At 41.7% G+C, this 19,284-nt stretch overlaps 1 protein-coding gene across 9 annotated transcripts in view; it reads left to right on the top strand.

Annotated features, from left to right (window-relative positions):
• gphnb (gephyrin b) overlaps positions 1–19,284 on the top strand; it is a 107,397-nt gene that overhangs the window by 22,247 nt on the left and 65,866 nt on the right. For all 9 annotated transcript variants that reach the window (XM_038727762.1, XM_038727761.1, XM_038727757.1 and 6 more), the window contains exon 2: positions 8,817–8,895. In XM_038727762.1, the coding sequence (XP_038583690.1) occupies positions 8,817–8,895 (79 nt within the window). The remainder of the gene's footprint in view (positions 1–8,816; positions 8,896–19,284) is intronic.

Here is a 19,284-nt window from a genome sequence, read left to right as displayed (position 1 = left end):
CTCCTCTCATCCGGTGTGAATTGCTGTCATAATCCTGCCAGGGTTAGGCTTCAGCTCACCCTCCCTCAACTCCATGTCTATCCAACCACCTCTCCTCCTCCTTCTTTAACTTAGCCTGTGATGGAGCTGCCTCCCCTCTCCAGGGAGACTGGGAGGGGAGAGCTGGGGGAGCAGGGGCCAGGGATGGGCCGTGCCTGCCTGCCTGCTTGCCTGCCTGGGACACAGCTGTGGAGAAAAGAGCTCTCTTCTCTTCTCTTCTCTTCTCTTCTCTTCTCTTCTCTTCTCTTCTCTTCTCTTCTCTTCTCTTCTCTTCTCTTCTCTTCTCTTCTCTTCTCTTCTCCTCTCCTCTCCTCTCCTCTCCTCTCCTCTCCTCTCCTCTCCTCTCCCCTTCCCTTCCTCTGCACATCTGGTCCATGGGGGGGAAAGGGCCATGGTGTGCTGTGTTGTTTTGTCCCCGGCTCAACATGGTTGTTTGGCCTGGCTACGCTGGAGTAGGTTTGGATTTGAGATGCGAATCGGCCCACTGCTGTACTCACACGGATGAGCCGGGCTCCTATGGTGTAGTAAGCGATGGTTATTAAGCCGAAAGGGTAATTATTAGCTGCAGTATTAGCATGGGCCAAGCGCATTTTTTGGGCTGTTTCCCTCTGTAATGTTCTTCAATGGCTGGCTTGGCATTAGCAGGTGGAGTGTCGCACTCCTTGCATTATGTAACTCTACCCCAATTTAGATCTGACTTCAAATAAATGAAAATCAAGCTGCTGGTTGGCTCCTTTCCCCGCGGATATAAATAGCATTTTCAAATCTTATCTAGAAACAGTGTTGTAGAGGGGAGAGGCTTTGAAATGCAGCCTGACGATTAGGATCCCATTGTTCCGCTCCACACCCCCTCCATTCTCCCAGCTGCTTACAGTAAGCCTGAGGATCTGTGTGTATGTGCCTGAGTGTGTAGCCCTGCACGTGTGTATGTATTCATCTGCATCACAGTGTGATCGAGATAGTGGCTAATGGTAAGATTGCATGTGCATGATGTCGTGGGTTTGAAAGTTTGTGAGTAATTGGTGTGTGTGTGTGTGTGTGTGGCTGCTGGGTGTGTCTTTGATGATAGATGCTGTGCTTCTGCTGCTTACCCCACTGCTCCTTTCAGAATTAACAAGGTTGCTAAGATACAGTGGGCTTATATTAGATTAGGTTATCTGCCGTTATTGCTGTTACTATATTTTACCCAGCACCATGAAGCCTTTATTAATTTGGAAATTTACCCTGCCATGGAATGAAGATGCTGGTATTTGTGCACCACTGCTCCTCCTCTCCTCTCCTCTCCTCTCCTCTCCTCTCCTCTCCTCTCCTCTCCTGGCTAAGAGGGGGTTGTAGTACTGAAAGCCCCGTAGTCAGATGTCTACCCCACCCCATTACAATCTGGAGGCGGGCCCTACCTCTATTCATCATTAAGCCCATTTAATCCAAGGCCTGGGGCCCAGTGTATCCATTTCACACAAAACAAGCCAGTAAAATAGGAGACAGGAGGCAGGAATATCACTTTGGCTGAGGCTTATTGGTGCACAGAGGTGTTGTCCCTCCCACAAGCAGATGTCAGCCCAATCCAGTGTTTGACCTCCATAGTAACTTCTCCAGGGCTGGAGGGCCAATTGCATTGCTGTTAGCAGATAAAGAACAGGAAACAATAGATATGCCAAGTGGGCTGCTCAGACGAAGAAGGCACTTGATGATATACGTTTTTACTGGCAAAGCATGTTAAAGCATAGTTGGCAATGTTAGTGAAATTGACATTAATTTCTTGACTAGAATGTCAGATAATATCCACATCAACAAGACAGCCAGATTTTTGTATATTTGAGTGGCAGTGCCATAATGATAGAAAAGATAGATAGATTTTGGCACAAGCATCTCTAGGCACTCTGACTTGACCTGTGATTTGTAGCACAAGATGTGTAAAATTGTTGATCCATGGCAAGGTGTCCAAGCTCCAGGTGTGTGTGTGCGTGTGTGTGTGTGTGTGTGTAGCTGTGTGTGTGTGCGTGTGTGTGTGTGTGTGTGTAGCTGTGTTAATGTAGCTGAAAAAAGGGTATGACACTGTCTGTGTATGTGGTGTGACATTGCAAACTCATGTGTTGTATTGCATTGCATGCACAGTGCATATGAGCTGTGTGCATGCGTGCGTGCGTGTGTGTTTGTGTGTGAGAACCTGCAAAGGGAAAACCCCATTAGAGTGGGATCCCAGGGAGATAATGAGTGCTGACTGCTTTATGTCCTGGAAATGATTGAGTGGAACATTGCATAGCCGTTTATGAATCCCCTCCTGCCTCCTGGCTAACAGACTGACAGCACATAGCCTGTTAGCTAAGATACTGTATTACAGATGTATATCAGCTAGCCTGCTGGCTAACTTAGCATATCTTTTTGAGAAAAAGACACCTATCCTGCATGCTGACTTTATGTTTTCTACAGACAGATCAAAGCTAGTCTGCTTGCTGACCTTTGATATGTTTTGCTGATAGACTGAACTTTGGCACTGTGCTATAGACAGACAGCAACCTCCTCCTTAGACAAATTGTAGATGTGTCCCATTTCCAATTATGGAATTTACCTAAGTATATTTACTCAAGTACTGTACTTAAGTGCAATTTTGAGGTACTTGTACTTTACTTTTATTATCGGAAGAGTATTTCCATTTTATGCTACTTTATACTTCTACCCTACATTTTCAGAGGCAAATATTCTACCTTTTACTCTATTACATTTATCTGGTAGCTATAGTTAGTTGCTTTCCAGATTTAGGGCATTAATACAAAATATACATCAACTAATACATTATGATTTATGAATGAATGAATGAATGGTTTATTTTGGTTTACATTATAATGTACAATGACATTGACAATTTGTGTGAATATGCAATTTACAAAAATCTAATAGATGCTTATCATTATAGGTTTAGCTTCCTAGCAGTATATAAAGTAACTTTCTTCTAATCTTCTTCTTTTTTACACCACAGTATTGATTTCTTCTTTCACCACTGTCCAGTTCAACATAATTGTTTACTCACAAAAGTAAATCTTCGTGTCAAAAATGTTTGATTTTTGTGTGCTGTTAAGGCAGTGCACAGGGGAGGAGCTACTAACAGTAGCAGGAGGATGATCTCTGAAAAAACAAAAAATAAGTACCAAAACTGGTTTGTTTTCTCTTTGTTGAGTTTGATTGGCAGGGTCGTTCCAAAGTCACAGTTTGATTTACATTTTTTACATTTATTCATTTTAGCTGATGCTTTTTATCCAAAGCGACTTACAATTGCTATACATGTCAGAGGTCGCACGCCTCTGGAGCAACTAGGGTTAAGTGTCTTGCTCAGGGACACAATGGTGGATGTCTCACAGTGGGAATTGAACCCAGGTCTCTCACACCAAAGGCAAGCATCTTATCTATGTGCCATCACCACCCCCTTAATCGCTATATAGTTTGGAATTGGGACACAGCATTTGTTTAGCCTGCTAGTAACATGATGGCTGCCTTTTTAGGCTAGCAGGAAGCTTCCCAACAAAGCTATCTGTATCACAAAATATCACATAACTAGTTAATTGTGTTACACATGACTAATTATAGCTTACTGGCAGCAATAGACTCACTACCTGTTGCTACCCACTATAACCTTTTCTCATTTGTTTGGTTTGCTTATTTGATTGTCTGGTCAGCATTTATTTCATTTGTTATGATGTTAACTATTAAACTAGTATTTTTCTTGAGGAAGCTATTTGTTATAATAGTTTTGTTTTAGCCTTTTTATTATACAGTTGCATCAGTAGGGGAGAGCGGGGTGACCCCTTGTGTCTCCGCAACCATAGACAAAATTGGTTACATGAATATACATTTTTGAAGAGTTTATCATTTTGCTCACTCTGTGGTGGAGAGAGGCCACTGTAATAAGTGATAAGCACATTTAAGATCAAAAAACTGTTTTTTGCAGCTCCAAGGGATTTTTTTAAGTTCAAGGAGTCCTGATTCTTGTGTCTTAACAATTGCAGACAGGTTTGAAAAAATGCATGTGTTAGTGCTTTAGGAATTTACAATAAGAGGCTATATTGTTAGCATGACGTTGCCCTTAAACAACTAGATGACAAAAATTTTGTTAAAATGGCAAGGAATTAGTTATTTTACATTACATTCTTATGCATCACCGAAATGATGTGACATTATGCATTTTAGACCAGAAACCATCATGTCATGCTTCTATAAATGAAAGACAGACAGGACTATTGTGGGTTTGGACAGAGCAGTGGGAGAGGTACAAAATGGAAAATCAGTTCATCAGGTGGCACGAGACATGACGATAAACAGGATGGCTTTAAAGCAATACATTTATATGAAACAACCAGGAGATATAACTGCAAGGTTTCACTACTTGATGCAATTAAATGTTGGGACCTGGCATTTGAGTTTGCATGATGAAATGACATTGATATCCTTGACCACCATGTGGCTCAACTTATCCTCTTCCTTGGGGTTAGTTGAGCGAAGAGTCCACTTTTTTTTAGAAAACCATATTTTGAAAACAGTTTATTTTAGATCTAAATCGATTATTCCCAGGCATTCACCACATGCTAAATTATATATACATATTTTAGTCGGAGACCTTACTGTCATGGCCTCACTTTGAAGACACATCAAGCAAAAACTCGCTCAACTCACCCCGCTCTCCCCTACTGACAAATACAAAGATGCCCTAATATTTATAATAAGTAGTTATCCCTTCACCCCTTGATTCAGAATTGTTATAACTATAACGCTCTCTACTACTCCGGAAAGCTTGAAGTCTTACAATGTTATGAGTCAAAATGGTGTAGTAGATCGCAGTTTATGTTGTCTGACATTTTACTGTGCTGAAAGGTCCTGATCTCATAAGGAGGAACAATCAAGTAGGTTGTTGACAGCATCCTGTCCAACCAAGTCACCAAGCTAATGTCTAATTAATTTATTTACTGGAACTTTACCAAATGAAATGGATGAATGTCATTCTGATGCCAAAGTCCCACCTGTTCACAACAACATCATTTGTGCTTGGAAATTAGATAAGGGCACTAGCCACAAAATTGTGTCACACTTACATTCTTTCTTTGGTCTTATCATCTCTGCAAAAGAACAGTGAATGGGCTCAAAACTTTGGGGTATTTGGTCACTATTTGGTTTTTTGACATTACATGGCCTTTGATTTTACACTGTATTAACTGTATGTGTGTATATATATATATATATATATATATATATATATATATATATATTGCACTTTTCTGTTCTGCTCTATTTCTGTTAATAGATAATTCTATTAAAAAATGTTTTTTTCATTAGTTTTTGCTCTATATTGACATTTCTTCCTCCCTGATCAGTTCCCTTTTCTTTGGTCTCTTGATGTCTTCCCCTGTGTCCTGATCTCTCCTACTCTGCTGTGGCTTAGTGACTAACCCTTTGAGAGTGTGCACAAGTGCTTGTGTAAGGGTGTGAATGTCTAGATCCCATGTGTGACTGATGTTGCCCTGCATAATGCTTCTGAAGCTCAGGCCTCCTGCTCTCCTCCCACTGCTCTAGCCTGGGGACATCTAGGCTTCTGCACTCACACACACTCACAGGTAGAGGCAAATATGAGATGATATGAGTCAATGCATGCATAGGGACCAGACAATAGATATTAAATGGAAAAATTATTATAATTACAGTGATGGTCCATATGGATAAAAAACAGTGTGATATAAGACATCTGTGTGAAAGATATCATCAAAGATACTTCATCTCAAGCACATAAAGTCAGTCATCAAAATCCTATTTTCTCAGGTTTTTAAAAATGTTCCTTATTGTATTTTTAAAAACCTTTTGTCATTTGATTTTTATAATTGTGATTATCATTTTACTACTTAATCTGCAAAGTATTATAACAAAACAAGTGCAAGATAAGTATTATTAGGAGCATGTTCATTCTTGACCTTGGAAACAGTAGTTTGATCCAGAAGATCCACTTACTGGCTTTTTCTGGAGATTTCAACCATGTCTTCTATTAATATTTAGCACACACAAACATACACTGATGGAGAAATGCAAAAATAGACAAAAAGGCATATTGAAGAAAAAGTGTGCAAGTGTGCTTCAAGTGCAGTCTTTGGTTGCACTCAATATCAGGAATGTCAGTTGTGAAAATCAGAGAATTTAAATTGCATTGGCAAGATATGAGCCCCTACTTGTCTTGAAATGTTTGAGAATAGCAGGATGATATACTGGTTGTAGTATGAACCAGAACCCATCTCAGCTCTGACAACTGTCTGTCTGGCCTTAGCTGTCTATCTTCTGGTGGTTGTCAAGCCATGTAGTCGCATTGACCTTTAGCTTGCTGTGTACTGTAAGCACCATGGGGAATAGCGCCCTCTGGGGTGGGACTATTTCACTGCATTGCATCTTCACTTTTGCCCTGACCAAGGACTAGATTGGCACCTCTGAAAAAGTGGTTTCTCCTGCATTGTGGGTTTTAGAGATGACGCAGTGCACACTAAATCTAAGCTGCAGGTTTACCTGGAGAAAGGTGCATGTGCGGCGTTTGGGAGGTGGGAAGGAGCAGCGTCATGAATTCTTGTTCACCTTTTTCCCCTCCCCTCTCCCTCCTCTCCCTCCATTCTCCCTCCCTCTTGCCCCTTCTCTTCCCCCTGTCTTCAGCTCTTGCACAGGATCACATTAATATTCCTTTGAAAGCTGTTTCAACTGCAGCCAGATCTCCCTCTTTTTCACTCTCACTCCTTTTCTCCCTCTTCTTGTCCCCCCATCTCCCTCTAGCTTTCTGATTCTTTTCCGAGCCATTGTTTTGTAGAAGGGATTTCTTTCCCACCATTTCTACTAACCGGTGCAGCAGGGAGGGGCAGTTTTATTACCTTCAGTGAGGAGTTCCCCGTGTTGCACACATGCACACACACATAAAGGGGTGGTGGGTACCGATGCCTTTGACAGAGCGTGTTGATTGGTTCAGAATGGTTGCTGCCTCTTGTAGGAGAGTGGAACGGCTATTTTTAGATCAAGGGGTAGCTGGGAGAGAAAGACTGAGGAGGGCTATGTGTGTGTGTGTGTGTGTGTGTGTGTGTGTGTGTGTGTGTGTGTGTGTGTGTGTGTGTGTGTGTGTGTGTGTGTGTGTGTGTGTGTAAGGCATACTGCAGTCTTGAAGGAAGTTCCCTCTTCACACACATATACACACACGCACACATGCACTTCTGCAGCAGTGCCCCTCTAAAGCCAGGGTGGTGTGTATTCCATGCGCTCCCCTTTTGCTCCCCCTCCCGAAATCTCTCTGTCTCTTGTTTTTCCCTCTCTTTCTCTCTTTCTGAGCTGGCTTGGTGTGCAAATGTCAGCACTCTCCCATTTATTTGCCAGAGCCCAGAGCAACGTCCTGCACCCTCTGTTTACCTCTGTCTCCACAGCTCTGCCCCACTGGCACTTTTTTTTCTCCTCATCTCCCTTCCCCTTCTTTCTCTCTTTAAAAAAAATCCCTCCATCCCTTTCATTCCCGCGTCTCCACCTCAATCTCACATTTTCTTCACCAATGGCCCTCCATCCTTTCACATCCCTTCCTCTGTAGCATTCCTTACCCTCACACCCACCCTTTACCATCGCACTTCCATTTTTTACACCAGTCTTGCTTCACCCATCCTCTCACACTATCCCTCCGCCCTTCCTCTCGTTCATGGATCATGGCACTTAATTGGAGTAACATCATGACATTTTCAGTCTGGTCCACAACTAGCGTGTCAAGTTTTTTGGATTAAATCCACTGCACACACCCCCCCCCTTCGTTTTGCATCTATTTTAAGACATGAGCGTGTCCGTTCACGTTTGGTCCCGTCAAATCATAAAACACCTTGTCCCTCTCTTCCTCCTCCTTGTCTGTCTCTTTCTGTCTCCTCTCGCTTTGTTTTTTTTTTCATTTTCCTCCCCCCATGTCCTCGTCTTTCTCCCTGTCTCACTGTATCCGTCACTCTATCCATCTGCGATCATCGTGATGACTCATGTGGCTCGCACCTGCTCTGCAGTCGAGGGTTCACCATGGTTTTATAAGGAGTGGCTGGAGACGCTGAAGGTGTGATCAAAAAGTGTGCAGGGTGAAGCTGGGGAGTGAGAAGTCAGTGTACACTTTAGTCCCACAGTGGCCATATTTGATTTGCAAACATGATGCAGAAGACAATGTAGCAGTTACACCAGACATCATTTTTATGTACAGGTAGACCTCCCTTATTTCAGTGAAAACTGTCAAAAGCACCTTATTCTCCCTAATTTACACACAATTTATGATAGTTTTTTTCGTCACATCACAGGGCTGAATGGTAGATCAAAAATGTAAGATTGAATACGGAAATGTTTCCAAAACAAGCACAGAACTACTCGGAGATGTGCTGGGATTGGAACTTTGGAGCTTTCATCATCTGTTCAATAAAAGATCTTTTTGGTGTATTTTGTCAATTCTTCATCTAAAGATCAGTCTCCCACCTTGAGTAATCACATGTGGGTAACCTTGACACAGCTTAGAAAATTACAAAATAGTAATTCACAGTCTTACAAAGTGAAAAGTGAGCTGACATGGGCATAAAAGATTTTGGGAAAGAAAAACATGTCAGTTTTTAGATAGCATGGTACCTTTTCCCTTGTAACCACACACAATTATGAGAAGGAATCATTTCATTTAACGAGCAATAGCAATTTGTGGTAAAGCCCTTCATGCGTTTCATTTTAGACCATTTTGTGTGCTAATTTAATTTTCTCCTGTCTCTCTCATCCAGTGAGTGACAGCTGTTTTCGAAACCTTGCAGAGGACCGCAGTGGCGTCAACCTCAAAGATCTTGTCCATGATCCCTCCCTGTGAGTATTGGCCTTTTCATAATAATTCAACTTCCAGAAATAGCAAAGAGAACATGAGGCAACACCTACATGCATACGATCGTATATTCCAGAGCTAAGTCCTTTAATTAAACTTAAATCTGCCACACTAACAGGAATTGCACAGACTATCTGCATGTGTGTGTGTGTGTGTGTGTGTGTGTGTGTGTGTGTGCGCTTGTGTGTGGAAGCTCTCTTCTTTTTGTGCAACTATGTGTAACTAAGAAACTAAAAATATCTCTTCAACACAACATGTCAGGCCTTTGTATCGCCCTATGGAGAGAAATTCCCAGCATGCATGGCAACAACAAAAGAGCTGCAGCACTCTTCTGTTTAAGGATGACTCTTGGTAGCTGCAAGAAGTCATTATTTGCTCAAAGAAGCTAAAGGAGGTGAAATCAACAGTTTTTTCCCTTAACAGGGACGTGATCAGTGACAAAAGATCATGGAAAACACACAGGAAACAATAATCTCCATTTCAATTGAACTTGTGTGCTATTGTGTATTACTATGAACTAAGTATCTCCTTGATCTCACTGTTCTAAATGTAAAAAAATATTTTGCACCTCTTCATAAAGGTGCTCTGTGTCAGGTTTTCTCAATGCTCATCTGGCTTATTTCTGGTGTAAATAAGTCCAACTAAAAAAATGAAGGTGACAATGAATGTTACTTTTGTGTAATGTAAATTCTTAAATTTAAAATCAAAGCAAGCATTTTTATGAGGAAAACAGTCTCACTATTCACTAAAACACGGATTACTTTGTTAAAGCAAGCATCTACCTATGTACTAAGAGACATTACATGTCCAAAAGTATGTGGACAGCTGGACAATACACCTTTATGTGATTGCCAAACATCTCTCTGGGAAGTCATTCCTCTAGATTTTTGGAACCTGGATGCAGGGCTTTGCTCCCATTCAGCCACAAGAGCATTTGTGAGGTTGGGTGATAGGGGCTGGATCACAGTTCCAGTTCATCCCAAAGGTGGGATTTGATTTGGTTGAGGTCATGGATCCATGCAGCAGGTTATTCCAAAATGGGAAAATCATTCGTTTATGTACAGGAAAGGATCTTTCCCACACTTTTGCCAAAAAGTTGAAAGCACACTATTGTCTAAAATGTTATGATGTAGCATTAAAAGTCACCTCAAATAAAACGGAGTGGCCTAGCCCAAAAAATAAAAAACTTCTCCAGAGGTGCAAAACTACATGTGTCCACATACTTTTGGCCATAAAATGTATACTGAATATTTCAACTGCAGCGGTCCATCTCAGAAAATAGGTTGTGTTTTATGTCAGATTAGATGTCACAAGATTTATCAAGGGATCTTTTATATCATTGCTCATGTCACACAAATACCAAAATGCCTCCTCAGCCTGTGATTCGGACACTACGAACTGTGACCCCAACATGCTGCTTCAGACACGCTTCTCTAGACATCCAAGTCATTCTCCATATAGTCATTGATTTGCTGAAGCTACCCAGCCCCTTCTGTCACACTATCACACCAGTCAGTATCACAGAGTGTCACCAGTCCCCCCGCTATGGGACCCTGAACTGTTCCATGCTTGTCATGTCCTTTACGGTATGTTTATTTTGAGGCTGCTGTGCAATGTATGTGTCAAGTCTGTGCGACGCAGAGAGGGAGTGTGAGGAGGCTTGTGCCATGTCATGTGCGTCACGCTAGACAGAGCACCAGAGAATGATTAGGGATCCATTGCACGGTTATTTTCACAGTATGCACACCAGGGACAATTTGTAGTTGTTTTGTATTATTTTGTTTGTGTATCTGTCCGTGCACACATGAACATGCTTTAATCCATGTATGTGTGTGTTTTCTGTGGCTTTTATACACAGGTCATGTTTAAATAACAGGGTCGAGCAAGGGACTGGCAGGTTTGTGCGTCTCATTCAGTTTCTTTCTTAAGCTAACATTGCTTAAATTGCCTTTGTATACACTGTATGCAACACTGAGCAACTAAGTTTGACTGACCATGGAAAGTGCATGACCATCCTGTTGCTATTATCTAGTGCTCTGAAACTTGAAAGATTTTAAACCAACCTAATAATTACATTTTAAAATTGCTTTAATGAATTAACTTACAGTAATTATCTTATTAGATATAATGTTGAAATGTTGAAACCAAACAGAAAAGCACAGCTCTGTTCTCATTTGTCTTGTCACTCTCCAAGCATAATTTTTAAAGACTTGTGAATAACAATATTTGGGCTTGTGTAAAGTTATCTTTATTTGCACTGATATTTGAGAAACGGTGTACATTTTGCCACTCTATGCAACATAGCATACACTGTAAAAGAAACAATGCTACCGAGATTACACTTCTGTCAACATAATGAGTTGAGAGAATGAGATAGAGAAAGAAAATCACACTAAACATTTCAGGAAACGTTCATTGACAACATATTAAATTTTTTATCCTACAATACCGGCTTATGGCAACTAAACCATGATTAACAGGTTTAATGTTTATGTTTAGGAGACTATAAATACTTAGATAGTCTTTGTTAAATATAGAAAATAAATCAACGTGACTTGAAGACAGAATGAGTTTGCTTTTGTAAACCTAACTCCAATCTAAGTACAATACCCTACACTTTGTACACCTACCACCCTCCCCGACCAACTTCCATTCACTTATGTGAGGTACAAGAATGTAACACTTCTTAAACAGCAAACAAAAATTGCCAATGATCATAATCTAAGCAGTGATTAAATTCCCTTTTGTAGTTTGGTAGTTCCAATTCAGCAGTATTTAAATGTGAGCACCAGCATTTAGAAGCTGGTGAAAATGTTTTGCAAAAAAAGGATGCTTTTGCTATAGGAAGAGCGCAACAAAAAACTTGTAGACTGGATTCCACTTTAATGTCAGCACTATAGTACTTTCACTATAGTAAAATTCCATTTATCAATAATTTTTCACTTTCCTGAAGGAGAAAATGTTCAATTAAATCACATCAGCTGGGTAACTAATAAAGAAATGTAATTGGATGTTGACAGTTGATATAAGGTTCAGTTGTGGCAAACTTATTTTGGTTGGCAAGTTTGTTGACCTAAGGCTTGTTGGTTAGTTCTCCTCTATAGGAAATATTTTTTGATGATGTTGCTCAGGGTGAATGGAAAGTTAGGGGCGCTGTGGTCCACTCACGCCACTAAAAAGTTGTTACTGTAAACACTTGTTACAACACATGTTAAACATGTAAAATGGCCATTCAGACAGGCCAGGTCAGTGTTAGTGTGCCTGTCTGCTCTGCTGTGCTGCGGTAATGGTAGCTGATGCAGACTGACCTCCTCTGGCCCGAGATCCTCCATGCCATGTTAATCCACGCCACACCACGAGTCAGCGGCTCCATCAGGTTGACCAGCCGGAACGCTGTGCCCTCAATGTGCCACTGCTGCTGTGACAGAGACACATAGACAGAGAGAGAGAGAAAGCGCGTGGGAAGGAAGGGAGGAGGGAAGAGGGAGGGAGTATGAGGCCACAGCAGGACATATAACATAAACTATAATCACACACACATCGGTGCATTCAATAAATCAGCCTGCCCTGTTTGGATTTCAGGAGCATCCAGAGGTGTGTCAGGTGGAGAGAAAAATTATATTTGGCAAAATAAAGAGAGAGTAGCAGAGGGGGTCATACAAATGATTCCCAGACTCAAGGACACACAGATGAGGCAAGGTTGGGCGTGTGTGTGTGTGTGTGTGTGTGTGTGTGTGTGTGTGTGTGTGTATTAGTCTTCTGTACGCATCTTTACCTTTCCAGAGTGAATGAGTACTTTTGTTTAGATTCATTTATCTTTGCATGTCATGAGTGTGTGTGTGTGTGTGTGTGTGTGTATGTGGGTGTAGGCTGAGCAAGCCTTCCTCCCGGTCTGTTGAGCAAACTCTTGCGCTGTAACAACCTTTGTCAATGTTACAAATTGTCGTGGCTAAGAATAGCTAGAAGTCAATCAGATGGGTGACAGTAGGCCCAATTTCACAGTCAAGGGACAAGGACACACACACAAGAACACACATACTGCTAGAGATCCAGCACCGTTAAGCACCGTAATAACTATAACACATTTTTACATAGATCGACTTTCTTGAAAATATACTATTAATACAATGTTTAATGCTAAGTTAAGAGATGTGATGATTGTGAGAGATCACAATCATGTTCTTCGAGTTGCTGGAATCAGTATTTTTATATTAACAATGGATCAAATGTCTATGTGCAGTTTGAAAGGTGTCACTCATTGTGATAAACCCACAGAGAATAATCACTCACCACACTCTGCAGCTATAAGAAGCGCATTAGCATCTTTCAGGTCGTTGTTTTGATTTACAGTTTGGAGTATTTAGCAGCTAAAGGGCCAGATATTTCCCTCAGGAGTTGAAGACCAAAACAGAGCAAAAAGTGGAGGGATTTACATTCATGTGGTGGACACTAATAACACTTCAAATGAATGCCAACATTGCTCATTATCTGTTAGATGTGTAAATTGAAGAGTTTGGTCCTCTCAACTTAAAAGGTGATAATATGGCAGTATTGTATACAGACTGTTTCCACTGCTCACAAGTGGCCAATATAATCAACGCTGCCTCTGACTGAACTGACAGTTCAGTAGTTTATTTTGGGTCTCTTCAATCTTTTTAAGATTAATAGCTTAGCAACCACCTTTATACAACAACAGATTTATTGTGTTATGATTATAAGCCAATAACAGTACATTGAGTCATCACCCCAAATGTCAGTCGTAAGGGAATCTCCAATGCAAAAAACTACAGTTATAGATGATTCAGTACACACAGTTCATCCTGAAGATTTGATGTTAAAGATGAATTTATACATGTGTTGTACATTTATATAAAAACATAAATAGCTTAACTTGCTTTGACTGACTTTGTGTGTGTTAAACACCTTTTTCTTACCTCCTGCAAGTTAAAACAAACATACTGTAAAACTTCATTTAAAAGCCTAGTCCCAATTTACTTTACTTTGTCCGTTTTACTAGCCTGGTGTGGCCACACATTTTGAACAATTAATGCAGGTCTCAATTAGACACATGGTCTGTTTTTTATAGAAGTTCTTTGGATGCATAAAACCTCTTAAAGCCCTCCATGTCACCTGCTTGAGCTAGTTCTAAGCTGCTTAGATCATGAATACAGATATAAACGTTGGTTTGATTCTCCACAGTCTGATTGTTCATAACTTTACGGAAATAATTCAGACTTACTGTATGGGAAACAAGCAAGACAAGTAATATTCATACTGGTTGAAATAAACAATTTGATAGTTGCCATTTCCCATCTTTGCTGAGCAAGAGTTTTGTGCGAAAGTAATTAAAGGCCTGTCCCATATAGACGCCTGTCCCAAATATAGGTAGGGGCATTTCAGTGATTGAAGCAAAACAAAGCCCGGGCAATTGATTTAAGTTTTACTTTATTAGTGATTACTCAGTTATGTTATAGTCAAGGCTCAGTGAATCTGAGGATCTATCTGCAGACCTGAGCAAAGGTGTAGTTTACATTTGGCACAGATGTTAACTTTGTTGTTGAAATATATGAAATCAGTTTGATTTGTGGTGTATCTGGGGTGGTTTAGAGAAAGAAATGAGAGAGAGACTATCAGCAATAGGAGATCTGAACCAGGGGACATTTATTCTCTAAATAAATACGCTTGCGGGGTGGAGTGGTCTGCAGAATGTTTTAGGTGTGTTTGTGTGTGTCAGTGTGTGTGTGTGTATGTGTGTGTGTGTGTGTGTTGTGTGTTTCTTAGGTGGTGTGCGTGTTGTTTAGTGGCTGTGAGTGGAATCACGAGTGTGGAACCCCTCGCTGAGCACTCAGAGCTCTCATCACGGTAGGGGTTTGAAGGGGTGGGCTAGTCCACTCCTCCTCCTTCTCCATCCCTCCATCCTTCGCTCCATCAGCTAACATGTTGAGAGGTGACCCCTTGAGAGCTTTCCTACATATGGACGAACCAACAACTCAGCTGTAATGGGCTTGACTCCATGCTACCACTGGTGGAGTGTGGAGATGGCCAAGGCTCTTCTCTTCTCCCTGGGCGAGTGTGTGTGTAGCAAAGCAAAAGAATGAAAGAGAGAGTGAGATTGAGTGCCCTGTACAAAGAGCTTGTATTATTAATGAAATCACCCTGCCAGATGGGTCTTATCTTGGAAGTGTCCCACAACCACCGAGATTTGCAGCTGGCTTGCACGCATGCACGCACACACACACACACACACACACACACGCACACACACACACACACACACACACACACACATACACACACACCCACACCCACACAAACATATACTTTTCCTCTCTCTTGTTAAGTGTGCCCCTGATGGTCTATCCCTTCTTTTTCTCGCTCTTTTCACTCTCTGCCTTTCTCTGTAGTCCTGTCTTTCTCCTTTCTCTCTTTATCCTCCTCTCTGTGCTCTTGTTTTATTCATAGAAAGACTTGGCTGAAGCGTCCAGGCTTTCAGGCCAAAACTACTGCCATACCCCCCCCCTCCTACCCCGACTCATGCCCCACTCATGCCCCACTCTTCCCCCTTCCTTTCCATTCATTCCTCCGCCTGCATCAGGATTTGTCCACACCTCGAGCAAAAATCCATTATTCCAGGCTGACTACCCTCGGCCTGCAGTTTGAAGAAGAGGTTTATATGTCGTAACCCCCTGCAGTAGAAAGAGACATAGATGGGTGTTAGAGATTAAAATGTTGCAGGCCCTCTCCCCTCTAATAAGCTTCCCTCAATTCAGAGCACACCCTCCCTCAAATACAGCCAAGCACTCTATCTGCAAAGAAGACCGTCATGCTGAAACACACATTTATGGACACACTCATATGTATAAATACATCATACATACACATACTGTACTAAGTATGTATAGATATGCATTTACCTTCAGATGTATCTACACATATGTGTGCATGTACATATAGATTGTAGAGTACATTTATACACATTCTGTGTGCGTGCACACACACACACACACACACACACACACAGCCAGTAGTAACCTAATAATAATCAGACTGAATTGCCATTTAGTTTCACCTCATTCATTCATATTATGTGACTTTGTGTGTATGTTAGTAGATTTCTGTTTGGGAGATGGGGTTGCTTTGTTGTGTTTTGTCCTAACCAATCAGCAGTGAGTGACCTTTCTGTTCTGGTGACGAAATTAACTTACAGTAGCAGTTTTCACATTTTTACATTTTTTCTTTTAGTTTAAGAGTCGTTGATTCTTACTTTTTGGCTTTTTTGCCTTTATTTGATAGCTGATAGTGTGGAGACAGTAAATATAAGGGTCATGACATGCAACAAAGTTCGCCTGCTAGAATTGAACCATGTTGCTGTTATATGGTATGCATTTTAACCACTTGGTTAGAGTTATTTCTGTAAATCAATTACAGTAACTTCTGTTGATCACCTCTTTGCCGTATTTCTGTTGCTATTTTTTCATGGATGTAGCCATGTATCTAGCTAGCTATGTAGTTATTCTAGTTATTCTGCCTACAAAGCTCAGACTGGTTGATTGTTTCTGCAACTGGGAAAGAACATCACAGAACCAAACTTGTTTGAATTGCTTAACAAATTGGGATGTTGAGGTGATTCCGAGGTCTGGTACCAGGCTAGTACTGTGCACAGGTGTATAGGTGTACTGTATATTCACATCAGAATCAGTTTTATTGCCAGGTATGTGTACACATTCGAGGAATTTGACTCAGGATTGTACATTGCTCAAGATGTGCTTACTTATACAATAATAAAATAATAATATAATAATAATAATATAAAATCAGACACAAACTACAGAGTAGACAACACAATATACACACTGTGAACAAAACAATATAGACATATTGACAAATGTCAATGCAGTAATCAGAGTGCAAAGGATGCAAGAGTAAACTATTCTCATTATGTACATGTTGAAGGTGGATATGATATACAGGTACACATACACATACAGTACATGCATACTTGTACACATGTACACAGTGTGATGGAGCATAGTGCAAAGGATGCTGGAAAAAATAAATAAGACCTATGACCTTATGACCTGAGGTAGGTGTATTGGTATACAGTATGTACAATATGACATAGTATGAACGTAGTATGAACAGCACTGAAATAGAGGTGAATAAATAAATAATAAGTGGAAACCAGTAAACAGGTGGCTTAGAGACAGAGTTACTGGGTTATTGCACAGGAATTGTTCCTGACACTGTGAGTCAGAAATCAGCTGTTCATCAGAGTGATGGCTTGTGGGAAGAAACTGTTCCTGAGTCTGTTGACGCAGGAAGTACATCCTCTGCTGGGCCTTCTTGATGATGGCGTCAGTGTTGGGCTCCCACTTCAGATCCTGGGATATAGTGGATCCCAGAAACCTGAAGGATTCCAGAGCAGACACAGGGCTGTTTAGAATGGTGATGGGGGACAGAGTGTGGGGGCTCCTCCTGAAGTCCACGGTCATCTCCACAGTTTTGAGCGTGTTAAGCTCCAGGTTGTTCTGATCGCACCAGAGAGCCAACTGACCAACCTCACGTCAGTAGGCCGACTCGTCACCGTCCCGGATGAGGCCGATGACCGTTGTGTCGTCAGCGAACTTCAGGAGTTTGACAGATGGGTCCCCTGAGGTGCAGTCGTTGGGGTAGAGGGAGAAGAGCAGTGGGGAGAGCACACACCCATGGGGGGCACCAGTGCTGATAGTCCGGGTGCTGGATGTGATGTTTCCCAGCCTCACCTGCTGACTCCTGTCAATCAGGAAGTCTGTGATCCACTGACAGGTGGAGGCTGGCACAGTGAGCTGGGTGAGTTTGGTGCTGAGGTTGTCCGGGATGATGGTGTTGAACGCCGAGCTGAAGTCCACGAATAGGATCCTTGCATATGTCCCTGGAGAGTTGAGGTGTTGCAGGATGTGATGCAGACCCAAGTTGACAGCATCATCCACTGACCTGTTAGTCCTGTAGGCAAACTGCAGGGGGTCCAGCAGGGGGCCTGTAATGTCCTTCAGGTGGGCCAACACCAGTCTTTCAAAGGACTTCATGACTACAGATGTCAGGGCGACAGGCCTGTAGTCATTCAGTCCAGAGATGGAGGGTTTTTTTGGGACCGGGATGACTGTGGAGCGTTTGAAGCAGGAGGGAACTTCACACAGCTCCAGTGATTTGTTGAAGATCTGAGTGAAGATGGGGGCCAGCTGATCCGCACAGATTTTCAGGCACGATGGTGAGACACCATCAGGTCCAGGAGCCTTCCTGATCTTCTGCCTTTGGAAGAGGTGGCTCGCGTCCTCTTCACAGATCTTGAGTGCAGGTGAGAGGTCAGAGGGTGAAGGTGACTGTTTGAAGATGGCGTTGGAGTGGGGGAGAGGTGTGACTCTGGGCTTTTCAAACCTACAGTAGAAACTATTCGGCTTGTCTGCCAGTCGTTGAGTACCAGCAGTGTTGGGGGATGGTCTCTTGTAGTTTGTGAGTGTCTGTAGGCTTCCCCACACTGACGCAGGGTCATTGGCTGCAAAGCTGTTATTTAGCTTTTCAGCGTAGCACCTCTTTGCAGCTTTGACCTCTTTAGTCAGCGTGTTCCTGGCCTGGTTGTACAAGACTCTGTCCCCACTTCAGAAAGGCCTCCTCCTTGGTCTGACGAAGCTGCCTGAGTTTCGCTGTACACACAAATTTGTGTGCATGCATACATACATACATACATACAGACACACACACACAGAAACGTATATGCACACGCTTACACATATTTTTGCCGGTACACCATGTTCCCAGTTTATTATGTACACCTACCAAAAACAAATGCAATCTAATCTAGTATCTAGTAAGGGCTGGTGATGGAGCAGTGGATAAGACCCATGCATTTGGTATGAGAGACCCGGGTTAAATTTCCACTGTGAGACATCTACCAATGTGTCCCTGAGCAAGACACTTAACCCCTAGTAGCAACTGCTTTAGATAAAAGCGTCAGCTAAATGAATAAATGTCATGTGATGCAATCTGAACAGTCTTGCAATAAATCCTAATCTCATGAAAGTTGTGTTTTTGTTGACACTGAACTGTATGGTAATTCTGAAAGCTGTAGTTTGTGGTACTGTTGAATTGCAGTGTGTTACTGACAGGTGTTTCTGGTATTTTGTCCAGCACATTTACATCATTAAGCATTGGCTAAATAACAGAAACACCTCTCTGCTCTGCATATACACACAAGTATGTGAATGCATTCTGTATGTGTATCCATGTATACACAGAGATACACAAAACAAAACACATACAGTATACATGCAATGACAGCGATATAAAACATAAACATACATATAATGTTTGTTAATATCTACAAATACATCTACTAC

This window comes from Micropterus salmoides, unplaced genomic scaffold, assembly GCF_014851395.1.
Source record: "Micropterus salmoides isolate LMB-PRFRI ecotype aquatic unplaced genomic scaffold, ASM1485139v1 Ms_hic_scaffold_18, whole genome shotgun sequence".
NCBI classification, from domain to species: Eukaryota; Metazoa; Chordata; class Actinopteri; order Centrarchiformes; family Centrarchidae; genus Micropterus; species Micropterus salmoides.
This window is presented reverse-complemented; position numbering and strand designations above follow the sequence as displayed.